This window comes from Cydia pomonella, chromosome 13, assembly GCF_033807575.1.
Source record: "Cydia pomonella isolate Wapato2018A chromosome 13, ilCydPomo1, whole genome shotgun sequence".
Lineage (NCBI taxonomy): Eukaryota > Metazoa > Arthropoda > Insecta > Lepidoptera > Tortricidae > Cydia > Cydia pomonella.
The window spans coordinates 21,813,774-21,833,396 of NC_084715.1; the positions used below are offsets into that span (position 1 = coordinate 21,813,774).

The window sequence follows — 19,623 nt, forward strand, 5'->3', positions numbered from 1 at the left end:
GTCATATTTGTAATCAAAACACCGTGTGACGATTTAACGCTTGATCAAACACACTCGACTCAACACGCCATGTTACTTTAATAGTTAGCGTGTTTCTAACTATTAAACTAACATGGCGTTTGCTGCCAGACCCTGTTTAACACTTTGCTCCGTACAGTTTCAATACAAGGTCATGTGGGGTATGAGAAATAGTATGAAGATTCCCCACAAGTGTTTCTTATACCCCATCTAACCTCATATTACTCGTAATATTATAAAGCTTCTCAATGCACTTATTAAGAATGAAAATGCTCCGTTAATGGCCTGTTACAATTTTATTAGTTTTAACAGATAATTAATAGAACCCCTCCGAACTAGTGGTTTTATTCAATATAATAAACAACAAGAATACTTATCAGAACAGTGATACTTCGTAACGAATGGAGCCCTTATACTTAGGCAAATGAGGAAAAAAGAAAAAAATAAGTAGACAATTTGTTTCCTCGTCTATTTTTTTACCTGTAAAATTAAGCGTCGTATGCTGTGACTGAGCCGCACTCGGGTGTTATGAATATGTTAGATGAGTGCATGTTGCGCGGTAAGAAATCATTGTTCCTTGACTCCCTTCAATATGAAATCGGCGACGCGCTCACCGATGGCTATAGCGACGGCGGCAGTATTGCCGCGAGGCAGTTCCGGAAGCACGCTGAGGTCGGCCACGCGCAGGCGCGCCACCCCACGCACGCGCAGTTCCTCATCCAGCACTGCCCCCAGCGGCGCGCTGCCCACCGCGTGGAATACAGAGTACGTCAAGTGCCGAATATAACAAGTCCAGTACCCCTCACGGTCTTCCGAGTACTCCAGACAGCCTGGCAGTCTCAAGTGCAGGATAGACGCGTTGCGCGCCGCGTACTCCGGCGTTTCTACCAGATGCTCCAGGATTGTAATACTGCGCAGCATCTCTTCGACGTCCCGCTTGTCCGACAGGTAATTCGGAAAAATAGCAGGATGTTTTAAAGGATCAGTACTAGCCAGACGGATAGTTCCGCGAGAATATGGTCTTAGCACGACGGGTGTGGCCACAATTATGGCCTGGTTCTTGTTTGTGGCGCTAAGCTGTTGGATAATGTCCATATTTAAACCTGTCGTTCTTTGAACGAGGTTCTCTTTGCCTGGAATCTGATTGTACTCTATAAACGAATGGACCATTTGTAGTGAGGGGAGCTCGCAGTCGGAGCTGTTGTAGATCAGCTTGCGCTGGGCAAAGTCATAGCAGTGAGAGTTGAGCATTGCAGTGATGTCAGTAACTCCGTTGGACGCTAACGTCCCCGTGCGCGATTTACACCACTTTAATAAATCTAGAGAATTGCTGTAAGCGCTGAAAGGATTTATTCTTGGCGCATCGTGTCCCTGAGGAACCGGTATGTATATCAGAGGTAGCACATGATCGCTGATGTTATCGCCTACGGGTAGATCGGCACGTACAGGAATACCTAGACTATTTAAATGAGCCGCCGGTCCTATGCCGGAAAGCATTAGTATTTGCGCAGTCCCGATGGTCCCCGCCGATAGAATTACTTCCTTCTTTGCGTAGAGTCGAAGAATCCTGTTTGTTGACCCTTTTTTTGTTATAACCTTGATTCCTATCGCGTTATTCATGTCGTCAAAGATGACACCGGTGCACTGTGTGTCCTTCGCGACCTTCAGTACTCTCTTGACGTCGTTGCGAGCTAAGTATCCGCGAGCCGTGCTCATTCGCTCGCCTTCGTACACGTACCCAATAACTTGCGTCACCCCGATTTCTGACTCAGCGTTAACATCGGGATTAAAAGAAACATTAAGAGCTTGAAAACCTTGTACTATTCTTGAATGCCAAGAGTTTTCGGAGTCGCCGAAGAATTCTATTTTCATAGTTCCATTGGTGTTGTGATAGGGAATAGAAGTTGCTGGTAGCTTATCCAAGTCTTGCAAGCCTTCGTACTTGAGGAAGTATGGTTTGAGGTCTTGCCAGGACCAGCCTTTGATGCCAAGATCATCGTAGTCGCGCCGGTTGCCTCGCGTGTACATCATATAATTGATACTTGTAGAGCCGCCGAGGCACTTCCCGCGACTGAAGCGGCATTGTTGCTGCTGCGACGATAGGCATGAAACATTATTAGAAATGGTCGGGTACGCCCAATCTTTCTCGGATCCCAACAACATAACGGCCATTCCAGGAATCTGTAAAGAAATTCAAAATTGTTGGTGGTATTAAGTAAATATTACAGGGTCATTTCACACAAATTGATTGAATTGATTGAAATCCCACAGAGTAAGCTCAGTTTGTCGTGATGCAATCAAATTGTAAGAATCCGCCTTTGATAAACGGCGTCGTCATTTTACAAACATGAAGCACTATGCAAATTGACGAAGGCAAATTGTTAGTGCGCTCAATATTACACGTAAACGTCATGATTGTCTGAGGGTGACTATGGTTTGCTGTTTTATCAATTTATACAAACTTTTAGACCAATCCACCATCTTCACGGCCACCAAAATCTTAAAAACAAATCAAAGCATCCCACTATCTACGTGGTCTTGTCTGTCCTGCCCCTAGAGAACAATTTCGAAATCGGAAGTGCGGAGGGAGAGCAGCCCTCGCCCGCTGTGACTGAGTGCGGGAATGAGCGAGGCGAGTGGCTGAGGCTGGTCGCCTAAGGCAACCAGCAAGCCGAAGCTGCGAAGCCGAGTGTAGTGATCGTGATTTGTCACGCTAGGGCGGAAGGGCTGCTCTTCCGCAGCCCTGAACCCACCCAGATCCGAAAGCGTCCCATGAAACCCCACGCGACTCTTATAAGTCTAACGAACTCAAGATTTCATGGACACCCTCGCGTTTTTTTTTTTAGTTATAATATAGTTTTGATGAACAGGTGTGGTAAAAGAACTAATTCGATCAAAATGCCGCGGTAAATTGCAAGCGGTGCAGTTGATGTCATAAGGTATTAGAAAAGCGAAACGCCGTTTGTAAAAGTCGCCGTGTGTACAATTTGACTGCGACACTCTTACCAAGGTTCTAAGCCAGTTTACATTTTGTTTTGTAGGCAGGGTCCCTATCACTAAGAGTACCAACTAGGCTAAAAATATGGCGTTTCCGTGGGAATCTTCCGAATCCTATAACCAGAGGTTAACTGGAAGAGATCACTGAAAGGGATAAGTTCGCCTTTGTACAAATTATGTATCTTCTGTCCTGTTTTATGTTTCTTTCTGTACAATAAAGTGTTTTACTACTACTATCAAAGTTACCCCAGCAAAAAATTGTTGTGTCGTCAAAACGATTGTTAGATTTAAGATTATAAATTATTGTATGTTTGTTAGTTTGCCTAGGTTGCTTGTTAGGGCCTGTGTTGCCTGAAAATAAATGACTTTTGTTTTTTTTTAAATTATACTTTAAAATAATTGTTGTTAAGAGAGCGTTTAAGAAAATTAGAGCATGGTAAAGAGATTTGTACTATGCAGACGAATGTGGAATTGTCTGAAAACGTTTCGCCTCTACAGGCATCTGACCTTGCTAACGAGGCTAGGGCACATCGACGCCGCCGAGTGAAACTCGCGTCGCCCGCACCCACCACTATGTACTTAGTCGAATGTGGAATTTTTTGAAAATGGCATCTGACCTTGGTAAAGAGGCTGGGGTCACCTCCGGCGTCAATGAGCAGTACATCAGCGCCGGCGAGCGCGAGCCGTGCCGCTGCTGGCACACCGCCGCCGCCTGCACCCACCACTATGTAGTCGAATGTGGAATTGTCTGTAATGAAAACAAATACTTCTTCAACAAAAAAATCATTTTTTGAAAAAAGGAGCTAATCTCAATAACTGTCAGTATCAGGAATCTCGAAGAACTACAAATATTGACTTAAATGGTAGATTACAGCAATCTGTTTTTATTTTTTAGGTGACTAAAAGAGCTACATGGTGCTCACGAGTCGCAGTTTTCTGACCTGAAACAGTAGTAGGTTTTCCTCATTTGCGTGAAACCTGAAGTATGACGGCACTAGTTAGTATTTACCTGCATCAATATAAATTAATCATTTTGGATTTCCATACTTTTTAGGTACAGGAGAGTAAAATATAGATGCGAAAAAAGTGCCAAAAATATGTATACACGATTTTATTGCCCATATATTAAGGTAGTGTATACATATTTTTGGCACACTTTTCGTATTGATATTTTCAGACGTGACTGTACTACTTCGATTTTTACTAAAATCTGAAACTGAAAATGTATATTTGCACAAAAATATGTCGACTTGTCATTTATCTGGAGTATCGTTTGCCAGATACCGGAATTTTCATGGCATTTTTTATATTGTCACAGCTTGATTTTTACGTCTTTTTTTTTTAATACATGTGTTTTTTTTATTTTTTTATTTATACTTTATTGCAAATAAAATATTAAGTACAAATGGTGGACTTAATGCCTTAAGGCATTCTCTACCAGTCAACCACTGGGTCAAAATGAGACTTTTGTTAGGTACAGGCTTTGTACTTGAGAATAAGATATAACTACCTACTATTTACAAATTAAATACTAATTAATATAATATAATGAAATCATAAACTTAAACATATACTTTGTATGTGTTCTATATTGTATCGATATATGTATAACGGAAGTTCAAAAGTGCTACGAAAATTCCTGTCTCTGACATTACCCCACATACCATAGCAATATACATAACATCAGCTATTGACATAACCGAGGGTTCTAAAAGCAAAATTTTAAACAGAAGTATAATTTCAGAGTTATTGAGGTAAAACGTTAAAACCCGCGCATTGACCATATCATCCCGATCTTCCGGCGAATGTTTCGCTCGGCACACCATACTTTTTGTCCCCCTATAATTTCCTGGCACTAAGCTCCTTTCTTTGGCAGCGTTTTATTGTATTTCAACGTAAATAAACAGTTTGATTTACCTTGAAGATAAGTGTTTTTGTGAGAATCGACGGTGCAGTATGATCGTTTCGAACCATCGGTGACTTCTTCCAGCCGTGACCCACCAAACAACATGAAGAGTACGAGCCATGCCAGCTGCTGCGGCATTGTGCGGCTGAAAATTGACAGTACGCTTAAATAAAATAATAATCCTTAAACTAGTTATTTAAAAAAAACATTACAGACTTTACAAAAACAGTTTGCGATCATTTTGTGGTCTTATCAGTAGTTTAACTTCAGCAAATGGTGTTTTTCGATAGCAAATGCACTATTTAGGTAACTGCTATAAAAAAGAAAGCAAATCTGTATAGTGTTCCCATATTTGAAATGTTCCCTAGATTTCTTCAGGATTCATCATCAGATTTTGCTGAAATAACAATGGGACTAACTATGAAAAATATCATACAATACAAGAAAATAAATTGAATTCAGGCAAAAGGGAGCAAAAATATACTCTTGTTTTTTTTTTGGAAAATCTCCTTTTTATTAATTCAAAATATAAGTCAGTTTAAATATTACGGGGAAAATATTACACCGATTGCTACGGTTTTGAGCTAAGCATAGCTTGTTCTCTGGCTACTAAGTGACGATGTAGTACATAATTACTTTCATAGAAAAATACATATTATTTGTGTTACGTACCTTGTGTATTTTGCTCTTGAAATGCGATGAAGTGTACAAAAATAGGAGTATAATATTCTTATAATTAACTAACTAGATGGTCCAAGTGGACGCCAAATATTAAGTGATAAGGCAGATTTAGCAGCGCCATTTTTATACCTCCGGACGCCAGGTCATAGGTCATTTGAGCTCCCAGATCACTTACTGGATGAACACAAGACAATTTGCGCTCACCAGTTTTATTAGACATCGTGTTTCTATAATAACAAGAACGCCTCGGTTTTAGATTTGGCAGCTTCGGCGACGGCTGAGGTTCTAAAGTCTAGTCGCTTAGTATTTTTTTTAAATTAATTTATATATATATTAATTTAATGTAATAAATTTATATTAAAATATTTTAATTGTTTGTTGTTTTGTGTTTTTTATATGGATCTTGGTCCGAAATAAATGGTTTTGTTAGTACTTCACTAAATCAAAGATGTAAACCATACCAAATTCTATCCGCATTACACCAAAACTCGGCTGCAACGGCGACTAATATTTAAATGTCAATGTAATTCATCTGAAAGAAAAATAATACCAATATACATATTATACAAAATATCTAATAAAATTATCTATTACTAATGGTTATTAAAACTATCAAAAAAAGCGGCCAAGTGCGAGTCGGACTCGCGCATGAAGGGTTCCGTACAATTTAAGACGTATTAAAAAAAAATCTTCTTACTAGATCTTGTTCAACATTTTACCATTTTGGACACACATTTTACCACTTTGGAAGTGTCTCTCGCGCAAACTATTCAGTTTAGAAAAAAATGATATTAGGAACCTAAATATCATTTTTGAAGACCTATCCATAGATACCTTACACGTATATGTTTGATGAATAAATTTTTTTTTTAATTTCATGACGTATTAAAAAAAACTACTTACTAGATCTCGTTCAAACCAATTTTCGGTGGAAGTTTACATGGCAATGTATATCATATATTTTTTTTAGATTTTTCATTCTGTTATTTTAGAAGATACGGGGGGGGGGGGACACACATTTTACCACTTTGGAAGTGTCTCTCGCGCAAACTATTCATTTTAGAAAAAAATGATATAAGAAACCTCAATATCATTTTTGAAGACCTATCCCATATAGATACCCCACACGTATGGGTTTGATGAAAAAAGATTTTTTTGAGTTTCAGTTCTAAGTATGGGGAACCCCCAAAATTTATTGTTTTTTTTCTATTTTTGTGTAAACATCCTAATGCGGTTCATAGAATACATCTACTTACCAAGTTTAAACAGTACAGCTCTTATAGTTTCGGAAAAAAGTGGCTGTGACAGAATCGGACAGACAGACGGACATGACGAATCTATAAGGGTTCCGTTTTTTGCCATTTGGCTACGGAACCCTAAAAAGATGATATAAAAAAACATTTTTTTATATGAACAACCTGCTGAAAAGTACAAAATATTTTTTTCTTCCCTCCCGGCGGAAAGCGTCAACTTTAAGAGTAGAAAAATAGTATGCGCACCACGGGAGGAATCGCAGTAAATTCCATCCCGCGTGTTTGCCAATTTTACACGCCGCACGCAATGTTCTACTTTTCCTCCCTTGGGACAATAATAACTATTATATACCCCACCTCCTGTCCTTGTCCAGTCCCTTCCCGTCGTAAAGCAAATTTCTGCCAAAAAATAATTAATACCTAATAATAAGAAAGTTAATTACTTCGTTTTTGAAGTCGGTGCCAACCAACCACCAACCAACAAAACCATTAGTTGCTGCCAAACAGACTTCAAAACTATATTTACCCGGATGGTTAACAATTGTCAACGGCGTCAATATTTTTGAGGCACCGTGTAAATTAAATGACATTCGAAAACGAATAATACAAGGTGTAACAAACATAGTGGGGTCCGTTTAAGGGCATATTCGGTATCGTGTTCTGATCAGGAAAAATTGAAGAATTTTTTTTTACGTAATTTTTGAAGTTTAAGGTGAAACTTCTTATGCGACTTCCAACAAGGTTGCGTTAAACGTTTAACGCTATAATTGATAACATAAAGTAGTAAGAGTTTGTGATGAGTAAATTCGTCGATTAGCTCTGCCGGTTCCATGGTGTAATGGTTAGCACTCTGGACTCTGAATCCAGCGATCCGAGTTCAAATCTCGATGGATCCTGACTTTTTGTATTTTTTCACGTTATATTTTCTATTATTTAGGAATTTTAGAATATATATATTTAAATATATGTATTATTAAATCTATTTTATAAATGATAATCTAAAATATTTTTTGAAGTGAAACTGCTTATGCGACTTCCAACAAGGTTCCATCATGGAGGGGGATTAGAAAGAGACAGAGCGAGAGTGAATGCGTGGCACTCGAACGCATGCGCGTAGTATACCTACCTGTTACAGGCCAGCGCGAGCGTTAGCAACGAGTAGCGTCCAATATTCCAACGCAAGAGGGAGAGAGAAAAAAAGATACACAAATGTAGAAAGTAGGAGAGAGAAATAGAGTGAGTCAGTAGATCCCAAGCATATGCGCGTGGTATTCTTGCTATGCAGCGAAGTAAACAGTGTGAGCGTCGTGAAATTAGCTGAAATACGTACTTGTTATTCAATTTTAATTTATAATATTCATTACTAGATGACCCGGTGAACTTCATATCACTTACCTCTTATTTTAGAGTTCAAAGTGTTTTTATTCGTGAGTATAGGTATTTCAAACTGATTACAGTGGTGGTAAATAAATATGTGTATCACTATACCCTGCCTGATGGCGTACAAAAACTTGAATAATTTCCTTACATACTAACATGCGAAATCTACATAAATACCTAGTTATTATTAATATTGAAAGTCATGTCAAATCATAAGCATTAAAATTATACAGCAAAAATTCAGAAATAGTGTAAAAACAATTTTTAATTAAAAATGTCAATAGTTTATGCTTAAACTGATTTAGGGGTAACATTCTAAAATGGACAGGCAATTTGTTATAAATCTTACTAGCTAAGCAGAACACACTTTTACGCATTAGGGCAGTATTTCCGGAAACAGGAAAGAGATTCTGAGGGTACCTGGAGTTTCTAGCAAATACCTCAGAGACCGTCCTGAATAGTGTTGGGTTTGTTTTGATATACATCGCAATTTTAAAAATGTAGAGGCAAGGGAATGTAAGTATGTTCAGGTCTTTGAAATGTGGCACACAGCTATCTGTGAGGTGAAGCCCCCGAATCGCTTTCACACATTTCTTCTGTGCCATAAAGACGGCTTCCCTGTTGACTGAATTACCCCTAGAGCATTATTTTCATCTCCACATTACGAAGTTTCACTTCTTCCGTGCCGAGGGACTCCACGCCCAATTTTTTTTTTCTTTATGGCCGGTTGTCAAGCCAACTCCATATAAAGGCCAAAATTTTTTCCCTTTAAATTTATTTTTCCTTAACTTTTTCCTAGTCAGAATACTATAGGTACCGAATATTTAACTGATCCCCCCTATTTTTGTTACACCTTGTATAAACTATTAGTGATTCTAAGCTGTAGACCTCGCTATAAGATTCATAAAAATACTTACTTCGTTAAGTCATTATGACAGCGTACACACAAGGGTCTTAAGTGCCATAAACCTTAATGGCACTTAAGTCCTTTATGCCTAATTCCGCCATTTTTAACATTTTCCAAAAAAAGAAACGACAGAAAAATTATATCTAACTACCGAACCTGCTCACAAAATTTCACTAGAATCGTTTGAGAATTTCGACCTGCAGAGGAGAACATCCGAACACACAAAAGCAAATTGCCCGAGTCAAAAGGAGACCTTCGCTAATGCTTCGGTCAAATATCATAGGTAATTCAATCTGGTTAGAAAACTGATCTCCTGAGTCTACGTAATTACAAATATTAAAGTGCTTTTTCAATAAAATTTAAGGTTTTTAAACAAAATATACATTATCATGTTTGACGTTTGCATGATTTTATCTTCATGCCTGTGTCAAAATCAGCTGTTTTGCAACCGCCATCTTGTGTTTTAGCGATAATAAAGAGATAAAGAAGGGTCCGGGGCTCCGTAACTTTCCAAGCTTTTGCTTTACGTTTACGTTACGTTTATGAATCATGTTTTTTTGACATCCGGTTATCAGTAGCTGTTGATCTATGCCCTAACTTTTTATGAATACGGCTGTAGGAATAATGTTTAAGGAAACTGAGTTATAATAAATATCGGGCATACATACCTAAATATGATAAAATTCTTTGCAACGTTTATCAGTTATTAACGACTATTCTCCGAAATGTGTGTAATCGCCATTTTTTATATATATTTTGTATACATTTAATAGGTATAGTAGAAAATGAGATAAACAAGTGAGTTTTTTTGCTTATCGTTATTTTTAATAGCACGCCACACGTCTACATTCTTTTAACATTATTCATTCATTCATTTTACATTAAAATTAGAGCTGTGCCCATTCTTATAAATGAAACAACAATAGGACATGTTTTTTATTTTAAATAGGGAGTAGGTATTCTAATTCTATACATAGGTATTAGGTAAGTAAGGTATTTAAGGTACTTAATCATACTTATTAGGTACTTAATTATAATTGTTTGAATGTTACATTAGGTTGGTAGGTATTTACTATTTATATAACTTGACCCGAAGTAGGTAATGGACAAATGTTATTGAACGCGCGTTGGATGTCTCCTCTGGTGGTTCGGATGATGGCTACCCTGGTGACGCCATCCCGCCCCGGCTGCGTCGCGACGATCTTGCCCAGCCTCCACCGGCAGGGGGGCAGGCGTTCCTCTCGTACCAGGACGACGGTGCCGGCTGCGAGGCTTGGGCCGCGCGCGCTCCTCCATTTCGTGCGTTCCTGCAGCGTTCCGATGTAGTCACGTGACCAGCGCCGCCAGAAGTCCTGGGTGATTTGTTGCAAAAGTTGATAGTGAGTTAATCGGTTTTTTGGTACATGGTTATAGTCTTCGTCAGGAAGTGAATTTGGTGCTTTTCCAATTAAAAAGTGAGCTGGCGTGAGGACAGGATAGTCAGGATTTGAACTAGGTAAGGGACACAATGGCCTTGAATTTACAATTGATTCTACCTGATGTAGGATAGTTACAAATTGTTCATAAGTTAACAAAGATAATCCTAACACTCTTTTTAAATGGTATTTGGTAAGTTTTATACTAGATTCCCATAGGGACCCCATATGAGGTGTATAGACAGGAATGAAACTCCATTTTATGCCCTCGTCTGCGCAATGAGATACTAGTTCGCTCGAGCTGTCCTGTAGGTATTTTTGTAAATCTTTCAGCTCGTTACTAGCCCCGTGAAATGTTGTTGAATTGTCACTCACCAACTCCTTCGGTTTACCTCTCCTGGCTATGAAACGTCGCAGCGCCGCCAGGAAATTAGCCGACTCGAGCCCTGTAATTAATTCGAGATGAATTGCCTTTGTTGCAAAACAAATAAATACTGCTATATAGCACTTATAGACCTTGTAACCACGTCCTGTCCTATCTCTAATGTTATAAGGTCCTCCATAATCTATACCAGTGATAGCAAATGGGGGAGACGGGTTTACCCTCGAGGGGGGTAAGTTTCCCATTATAGGGTTAGTAGTCTTTGGATTTGCTCTAAAACACGGAACGCATTTATTTACAATTTTCGAGGCTAACATTCTACCCTTTGTTGGCCAGATGCGCTCGCGAATAGTTGAGAGTAATAACTGAGGGCCAGCGTGCAAAGTACGTATGTGTGCGTTTGCCATCAGTAGTTTGGTAAGCGTGTGTTCGTGACTTAATATTAAAGGGTGTTTTTTTTTTCATATGCATAATGTGAAAGAGCGATTCGTCCGCCTACGCGAATGAGTCCGTCCTTCATGAATGGGTGTAAAGATAATATTTTTGATTTGTTAAGAACCGGTTTGTTGTTTTGCAACAATTTATATTCGTGTGGGAATGATTGCATTTGTGCATGTCTAATTAATGTGTGATCCGATTTTTTTAACTCGTCTACGGACAATGGTCCTGTTAACTTTCTATTTGGATTAATTGTGCGTGTTTTATTTTTTGTGTTATATATAAATCGAAGTATGTATGCTAATACATGAATAAGTGTTTTATCGCTTGACCACCTGTGGAAAAGATATTGTATCGTATCGTTAGATTTTGTGTTAATAGCCAAGGTGAGTGTTACATCAACGTCGCTCTTGGCTTCGGGTGCATGATCCAGTGACTCAGAATCCTGGGTCGGCCATGTGTCCGAACTTTGAGTTAACCACGCCGGCCCGGACCACCATAACTGGTTGTTTTCCAGCTTGCCTGGTGCTACTCCTCGGGACAAAAGGTCGGCGGGGTTATCCTCCGAGCGGACCCAGGACCAGTCGTGCTTGTTTGTAAGTGACAATATTTTTGTGACTCTGTTACTAACAAAACAAGTTAATTTAAGGTTACTATTTTTAATCCAACATAATGTTATTTTTGAATCTGACCACAGGTTGATTCTGGAAATGTCACATTTTAACGCTCGTTTTACTTTGTCTACATGTGTCGCGAGTAGTAGACTTGAACAAAGTTCCAAATTTGGAATAGTCTGGGACGTAATTGGGGCAATTTTGGATTTTGAGTAAAGTAGGTGAACTTGAATGTTTCCTACCCTATCGCTCGACCGTATATAAATGGCAGCGCCATAAGCTTTAATACTACTATCACAGAACCCATGAATTTGTATCGTTACATAATTAGGTATGATTGTACATCTCGAAATTTTCAATTGGTTTAATAAAAACAAGTCTCGATAGAATGTGTTCCATTCTTGAATCAAGTCTTGTGTTAATTCGGTATCCCAATCTAATTGAGCCTTAAATAATTTTTGGATAAATATTTTGGCTACTACAATTACTGGTCCCGTCAAGCCTAGGGGGTCGAAAATGGACGAAATTACCCCTAGTACCTTTCTTTTGGTGATTGGGTGTGAAATTTGGTTTTCTTTAATAGTATACATAAGCTCATCTGTGTCACTAGACCACGCTAAGCCTAGAACCTTATGTGTTTTATCTCCAAATTCGATTGCAGATGTGTTTTGGTGTGTGTGTGTTCCGCTCACCCGATTTATGACAGCTTCGGAGTTGGACTTCCATTTCCGCAGCGTGAAGTTGGCGCCCTGCAGGATCTCGTTCACCTGTGTTGCAGTTTCAGCTACCTGATTCTCGTCGTCGCCGCCGGCGATAAAATCGTCCATGTAGAACTGGTTCGCTATGGCCTCTGCAGCTGCTGGAAACGTGTGTTGGTTCTCGTTTGACAATTGTAACAAACATCTGGTTGCTATATGTGGTGCTGACTTTAAGCCGAAACTTAATGTGGTCAGCATATAAATTTGGAGTCGTTGGTGAGTATTTTCCCGCCAAAATATGCATTGTAGGTATTGTTGATTTGGTTTCACATAAATACATCTGTACATTTTTTGTATGTCGGCATTAATAACATATTGGTACTTTCGGAACCGTAGAAGTATATTTATGAGTTCGTCCTGTTTTATTGAGCCTTTGTACTGGATATCATTCAAAGAAACGCCGTTATCGGTGCGGCATGAGCAGTCAAAAACAATGCGAATAGGGGTAGAGGGGGAGTCGCGAAAAATCGCTTGGTGGGGTAGAAAATTACATGGGCCATCATAATTATCTTGTAATTTAATCATATGGCCAGCTTGTTCGAACTCGCGCATGAAATTCACATATTTATCTTTAAATTCGGGGTTCCGCTCGAACTTGGTTTCTAAAGTTTTGAACCTCCGATATGCTATGTGCCTAGATCGACCTAGTTTGGTAGGTGGTTGCTTTAATGGAAGTTCAATTTCAAAATTACCTTCAGAGTTGTGAGTGTGAGTTTTCAGAAATATATCCTCACATTGTTTTTCATCATAAGGTAAATTTGGTGCGGAACCCTCCTCTATTTCCCAAAACTTTTTTAATTGCGTTTCAACTGTAATTTTACATTGAATAGCAGACTCGGATTTTTTATGTACGGGACCCGTGACTAACCATCCCAGTCGCGAGCGCCTCAGAACCGGTAATCCGGGCCCGAGCGAATATTTACCGGTAAGTAGTAAATCGAAGAATATCTCCCCACCGATAAGCAAATCTACATCTTGAGCTAAGTTAAACTCGTCATCAGCTAACTTATAACGCGACGGAATGTGCCAACGTTGCACGTTTGGTATTTCGATATTGGTAGTACAAATTGTAGGCGTAATAAAACAGAACAAATTCGTTGTAAAGTTACCGTCTAAGGAATGGAATGTTACGTCACACGATTCTACGACGCTAGACACTTTTTCATTGAAACCTATGACGTTTAAGGCATTTTGTTCCTTATTTAATTTTAACCTTTTTGCCGCATTTTGGGTAATGAAATTTTCTTGGGAGCCATTGTCTAAAAATGCTTTTAGTTTATGCACATTGTTATGCTTATCCCTAACGAGCACTTGGGCTGTTGTGAGGAAAACTGATCTATTTCGCGCATTGTTTATTTGTTTTTCGATTATAGTGTTATTCGACAGGGTAGTCTCGATTTGACTAGAACTCGGTTGTTCGTCGATTAATGTTGATATTGGTAATCGCGTTGGTATGGGGTTACTACCTACATGAGTGTTGGTATTTGGTTTGTGTAGTAACGTATGATGCTTGCCCTTACATACTCGACATGTACTGGCCCTGCAGTTTGTTAAGACATGCGTTCCGGACAAACAATTAAAGCATAATCGTAATTTATTCACGGCTCGGATTCGCGCGATAACGTTTAATGCAATAAACTTTGGACACTGATTAATATAATGTGTACTCGAACAATACGGGCACTGGTTGGATTTAAACTGTTTTGAGGTTACCTTAATAGGTTCGGACGTGGTTACCATGGCCTTCTTGGAAGTGCTGGGTGCGTCCGATGGTACTGCTGGGCTGGTCGCTTCCAGCCGGTCAGCTCGGTTCTTTAGAAAGTTTTTGAAATCCTGCAACGAAGGCAATTTTCTCAAATCAACACTATTCTCCCACTTTGATTGCAATCGGCTGTCTAACTTTTTAACTAGTAAGTGAATAATTGCGAGATCCCAATTTTCGGTAGGTACATTTAATGAACGCAAAGATCTCAAATGTTTGGAAATATTATCGCACAGACCTCTAAGACCCGAAGGAGTTGACGGTACCGGTTCCACGTCGAACAAGGCTCGCATGTGGTTGGAAACTAAACGTTTAGGATTGTTATAACGTTCACAAAGCATCTGCCATGCGAGCGTGTACCCTTCCTCGGAGAAATCGAGCGAACTAATTACCTCGAGTGCACCGTCTCGTAAACAACTGCGTAGGTATTTATATTTTACGATCGGTGCCAAACTAGTTTGATTGACTAGAGCATCAAATGTGTCTCGAAACTGCAGCCACTGCGTTAGGTCTCCATCAAAGCTAGGGAGGCTAATTTCGGGATATTTTATCGACTCACCGAGGGTTTGCTGCTGCGGGGCTTGCGGACTATGGTCAATTGGTGGTGATTCGGTATTTACTTTCGCCAGCAGCTTGCCCTTAGCGCTAAGTCGGTAAAATGTGTCCTCGAAAGACTCACGTTCGGCCTCTTGGGCCTCGATGTCACCTTCCTCGCTGCACAGTGTCTCGATCCGGTCCTGTGTCTCAGAGAAATCATGGTATAACTTTGGTAATTGATCTAGTCTTAAGCTTACGTCTAAAATTATTTCGGCCGTCAATGCGCTTGTGTCGATATTTTCTATGAATTTCTTAAATATAGTTAATTTTCGCTTATAGACACCTCGTTTACATTTTAACTGTTTAATTTCTAACTCCCCTAGAGTTATTTTGGATTTTTCTGTGTCATTACTCATGATTAAGAAAACGATTACAATTTACAATTGGTAGGGAGATTAAACGATTACAATTAAATTTGGTAGGGAGATTAGGTAAATAGGTTAGGAATTGCCAGCTCACTTGCCTTCTCGATTGAAGCTCGTGCGCGTGGTGTTACTTGGTGATTGCCCTCGCTTGGGCACTCCTTCTGCCTTGGATGTGGTACCACCCACGTGGTCCCTTTGGTAGTTGCGGTCGTCGTTCCCTGCTGCGGGCCGCGTGCCACGCACGTGGTTCCGCTTTGGTGGCTCGGTCGGCGCCTTTCGCGTTGGCTCAGGCCGCTCGATCGAGTGGTGTGGTCGCCTCCTAGTCCCCTCTTTAGCTTCTTCAGGTCGGCGGAGCCCCACGCGGTCGCTGCCTACGTGGTAACGTTGCTCTCCCGGCCTAAATCAGGAAACGCGGCGATTCCTCGACGTACCGGCTTGCAAATTATACTAAATTTACTAGCGATTCGCTTGTGAATACTAAGATTAACCGCGATTTAAACTAGGGGTCACCATATGTTCAGCGTTGGAGGTGATGGAGACTGAATACCAAAGCAGAGAATTACAATATTTATATTTAATGTTAACAGAAGGCTAGTTGAGAAAAAGTGATTTAATCTACACACATGTAGAAGCTTATATAGTCGCGTACAGCGCCACACTATGGATTGTTTATGAACTATTGCATACATTGATATGGCTAAGCTTAGATAGCAAGTACACAAGGTTTCGGTAGATGTCACCTTAATTAGGTACATTTCATAGGTGGTGCCACCTACCGACGATAGAGAGACTTAATCTATCTAGATTAGGTAAGTAGGTATTTAGGTATTCTAATACCTAAACTTGTTAAGATAGGTCTTAACACTTTCTTACCATATCAGGGTACTTAGCCGATGTGCCAATCGTTAACGCTCCGTAGCGTAGCCTAGTCATCTCTCTCAGTCACGCTTCAATATTAGTGCGACAGTAACAGTTGCGTTTTCTTCACTACGTAGCGTAAACAATTGGCATTTTGGATACGCGCGCAGGGTCACCTGGAGGTCGATTCGTATTTAACAATGTGTTATGATTTTGAACCGGTTTTCTTCTTGCGGGCGTCGGTAGCCATCTTTGCAAAGTCTTTTCTATGCTTGGCCAGTCTTGTTAGCGTGGCCGCGTCCTTGATGTTTGTCCATTTTTTGATGTTGTCGAGCCAGTTCATCCTCCTTCTTCCCCTTCCCCGTTTTCCCTCTATTGGTTGGTTTGGATAAGACCTTGGCAATATCCTTGGTGATTGGCAGACATCTTGCGCACTTCATTTTGCTTACACCAGCGATCGCTTACGCGAGCGATCTTCTATCTAGGATCTAGGTCGTGCGAAAATAAGATCAAAACCGTAAACCTAAAGCAAAATCTCCCATGCAATGAATTCAATCAATTATGAACTTGTCAAAATATATTTCTTAAAATTTTTAGTACTTATTCCAGCGGCGGGTTACAAAATACAGCTATATTTCAAATTTATATGCCCCTTTCAGCACTCTAAATAGTATATACCGACTTACGGCCCTATTCGAAGAATGAAACACGAGAACGATAAGTTCTGGTTTAGATAAGTTCTCATTTAGATATCGTTTGTATGTCGTATAATTGATTGAAGCAGCTCGATTCGGGCAATCAATGTCACTTTGATTTGACGTTAGAAATATCGTAGATAGATCTTATTGGGATCACAGCAGAATCGAAATAAAACGTCAGTTTTGACATGTCGTTTAGTTAACAATCTTTTAAAGATCTTTTCAAGATCGTAAACGTGTCTTAATCATTCTTAGAATCGGGCCGTAATTTGGGTATTTGGTTATAAAGTTTATACCAAAGAATACATTTTAAGTGAAGATCACTCGGATACAGGCAACTATCAGTTGTTTCAACTGCCTGCCTGATTAATAAATAATAATAATAATAGGCGTAGGGATGTGACGACCCCATCGCCTGCTGGTTTTACCAGTGCAATCAGTCAACGTAGGGCAGCTTGTGGCGAGCTGTTGGGGAGTAGCGACCTCACGTACCCGAGTGCTCCTGGGGAGTTCTGTTACCCGCAAGGCGGATGGGTGGGACAGGATTCTCTGCCTCTGGCTTGCCTGAACCGGCCGGCCAGAGTGGAGTCGTTAGAGCTAAGTATAAGCTCCAGGGGTGGAAGTGAAAAATTATAAAAGACGCGAGTTGGCACAGTGGCTGCTCGCAGCCACTGGGTAGAAAGCGGCGTACACCTCTCGATACCCCTGAGCCACCCACACCTGTGTTGCCCTTGAGTCATCCTAGATGTCGGTTTTTGTGGGGGCCCATCTTGTGGCGGCGAGTCACCGTCTGCCGGAAATAAAATTGAATACCGTTCTATTAGGCAGGTATTTGTTTTTTATCCCATAGCCCAGTATTTAGTCCATCGCTTTCACTCAATAGCCCAGTTAATTTTAGATTCCATCAACTCTCAAATAGTTCTTACACCGTGGTGGGTGCTGCCTCTCCGTGCGTCCTATGACACGGGCAAGGGCAACATCCGCTCGGTGTACCCCTTACATTTCATTAAAGTGTCAAAAGGTTTTTTAAAAATGAATTGTGTATTTTTTATGATACAGGAGGCAAACGAGCAGACGGATCACCTGGTGGTAAGCGATTACCGCCGCCCATGGACACCTGCAACACCAGAGGGGTTGCAAGTGCGTTGCCGGCATTTAAGATGGGAGTACGCTCTTGAAGGTTTGAAGGTCGTATCGGTCCGGAAATACCGCAGGCGACAGTTCATTCCACAGCTTAGCTGTGCGAGGCAGGAAATTTCTAGAGAACAGTTGAGGACTGCCAACCATCTACGTGGTGAGGATGGAAATGTGTTTTGATTTTTAGTACACTTTACAGGTCTTCTAAGACGCAATGTATTGCAAATGTTGTTATACCATGTCTTGACCATATAAGACAAAAATGTACAAATGAACATGACTTAAATGGAGTAAATGATATGATATATTAAAGCGTGACAAGCAACGTCCATAATTACAATGATGATAGCGTACATTGAAGATAATAATTCATTTGTATGAAAAAGAGGAGGTTTACTCTATATTTTTTTAAATTATTAAACAAAAGTTTTATCGTTTGAGGAGTACAAAATTATATTTAATTATTTGCTCGTTTTATGGGGCCGCCCAGTATAATACTCGTATCAGGTATAAGTTTGTACTGTCTATAGCAATGAAATATTATATGAAAAGGTGACATTGTTTGATAAGTTCAAGTTCCTTAATCAAATAATCTATTGTCTCAAATTATCTCTATTTCAAATAAATTCAAAATTAATAATATAAGTAGGTATATTATCAGCAATTTAAATAAATCTTTTGTTTTAGAGCAAATTAGGTACTTATTTTATTTTTACGTCCAATGAACTGTTTCTCTTGATTTAATATCCAGATTACTTTCTCAAATATTTGTTTTAATTTCTTCTGGTCAAACAATTCAAGATACTGTTTACGCAAGATGTAAAAGGGAGCGATAAAATATATATATTTAAAAAAAACAACTAATATTTGGCTGCTGTTTTAATGGAATAATGAATAGCCTTATTACAATAAAAAAGATTTAAGTAAAAATGTTTCCTTCAGCAAGCTAATTAGAAATTACCAACATTATTGATTAACATTTTATCATCATTCGCGACTTCATTTCGCGTGTACTTGATCGTACGTATTGGCGCGGGCGATAACTGCAAAACAAATGATTGTAATGTATTTTAAATTATTTTCGGATTAATTAGATTAAATTACTACGTTTATGTTGTGCCAATTTAATTTAAGATAACATCTGTATATGGAATGTAATAAATAAATGAAATGATAACAATATGACATCATTTTGATATCGCAATATAACTTCGAATCGGCCTCTTAGATTAAATAACACCATTTTATACGATTTTACATTTAGAGAACAAGTTTATTTCGAATGTATTAAACGAAAAAAATGCCCCAACAACGTTAATTTCTTTATATATTAAATTTTACTACTAGAAAAATAATGTATTAAGTATCCATTATACACCGTGTTTTTTTTTTATTTGCGTTACTTTCGGTGGTGCATTCCTGAGCTTAAATTAAGTAACTTTCTCAAAGACACCGAT

General features: G+C 39.4%; 2 protein-coding genes across 17 annotated transcripts; both read right to left on the reverse strand.

Annotated features, from left to right (window-relative positions):
* Positions 1-295: 295 nt before the first annotated feature.
* On the reverse strand, positions 296-5,881 carry LOC133524520 (ecdysone oxidase-like). 2 transcript variants are annotated; one of them, XM_061860599.1, is made up of 4 exons: positions 5,594-5,881; positions 4,933-5,066; positions 3,633-3,763; positions 296-2,199 (listed from the first exon to the last, which is right to left on the reverse strand). In XM_061860599.1, exons 2-4 carry the CDS (start codon positions 5,057-5,059, stop codon positions 586-588), a joined length of 1,872 nt encoding a protein of 623 aa, XP_061716583.1. In that variant the 5' UTR covers positions 5,060-5,066; positions 5,594-5,881; the 3' UTR covers positions 296-585. The 2 variants fall into 2 exon arrangements, with proteins under 2 accessions (XP_061716583.1, XP_061716584.1); XM_061860600.1 differs by having other exon boundaries at positions 4,933-5,881.
* Positions 5,882-10,068: 4,187 nt separating this feature from the next.
* Positions 10,069-15,985, reverse strand: LOC133524521 (uncharacterized). 15 transcript variants are annotated; one of them, XR_009800398.1, is made up of 4 exons: positions 15,191-15,985; positions 14,463-14,582; positions 10,933-11,003; positions 10,069-10,494 (listed from the first exon to the last, which is right to left on the reverse strand). XR_009800398.1 is itself a non-coding variant. In XM_061860601.1 (3 exons), exons 1-2 carry the CDS (start codon positions 14,850-14,852, stop codon positions 10,959-10,961), a joined length of 2,214 nt encoding a protein of 737 aa, XP_061716585.1. In that variant the 5' UTR covers positions 14,853-15,063; the 3' UTR covers positions 10,069-10,494; positions 10,950-10,958. The 15 variants fall into 15 exon arrangements, 4 of the variants coding, with proteins under 4 accessions (XP_061716585.1, XP_061716586.1, XP_061716587.1 ...); XR_009800395.1 differs by having other exon boundaries at positions 10,933-12,847; positions 15,191-15,977; XR_009800393.1 differs by having other exon boundaries at positions 10,933-12,850; positions 15,191-15,977.
* Between the last annotated feature and the right edge of the window lie 3,638 nt (positions 15,986-19,623).

Coding starts and splice junctions, on each gene's coding strand:
- LOC133524520 (XM_061860599.1), bottom strand. CDS start 5,059: ATGCCGCAGCAGCTGGCATGGCTCGTACTCTTCATGTTGTTTGGTGGG. Junction 3,764..4,932: donor CAAAAACACTTATCTTCAAG/GTAAATCAAACT, acceptor TTTTCATTACAG/ACAATTCCACATTCGACTAC. Junction 2,200..3,632: donor ACCCCAGCCTCTTTACCAAG/GTCAGATGCCAT, acceptor ATTTCTTTACAG/ATTCCTGGAATGGCCGTTAT.
- LOC133524521 (XM_061860601.1), bottom strand. CDS start 14,852: ATGCTTTGTGAACGTTATAACAATCCTAAACGTTTAGTTTCCAACCAC. Junction 11,004..12,683: donor CCGAAGCTGTCATAAATCGG/GTGAGCGGAACA, acceptor AATTAATTACAG/GGCTCGAGTCGGCTAATTTC.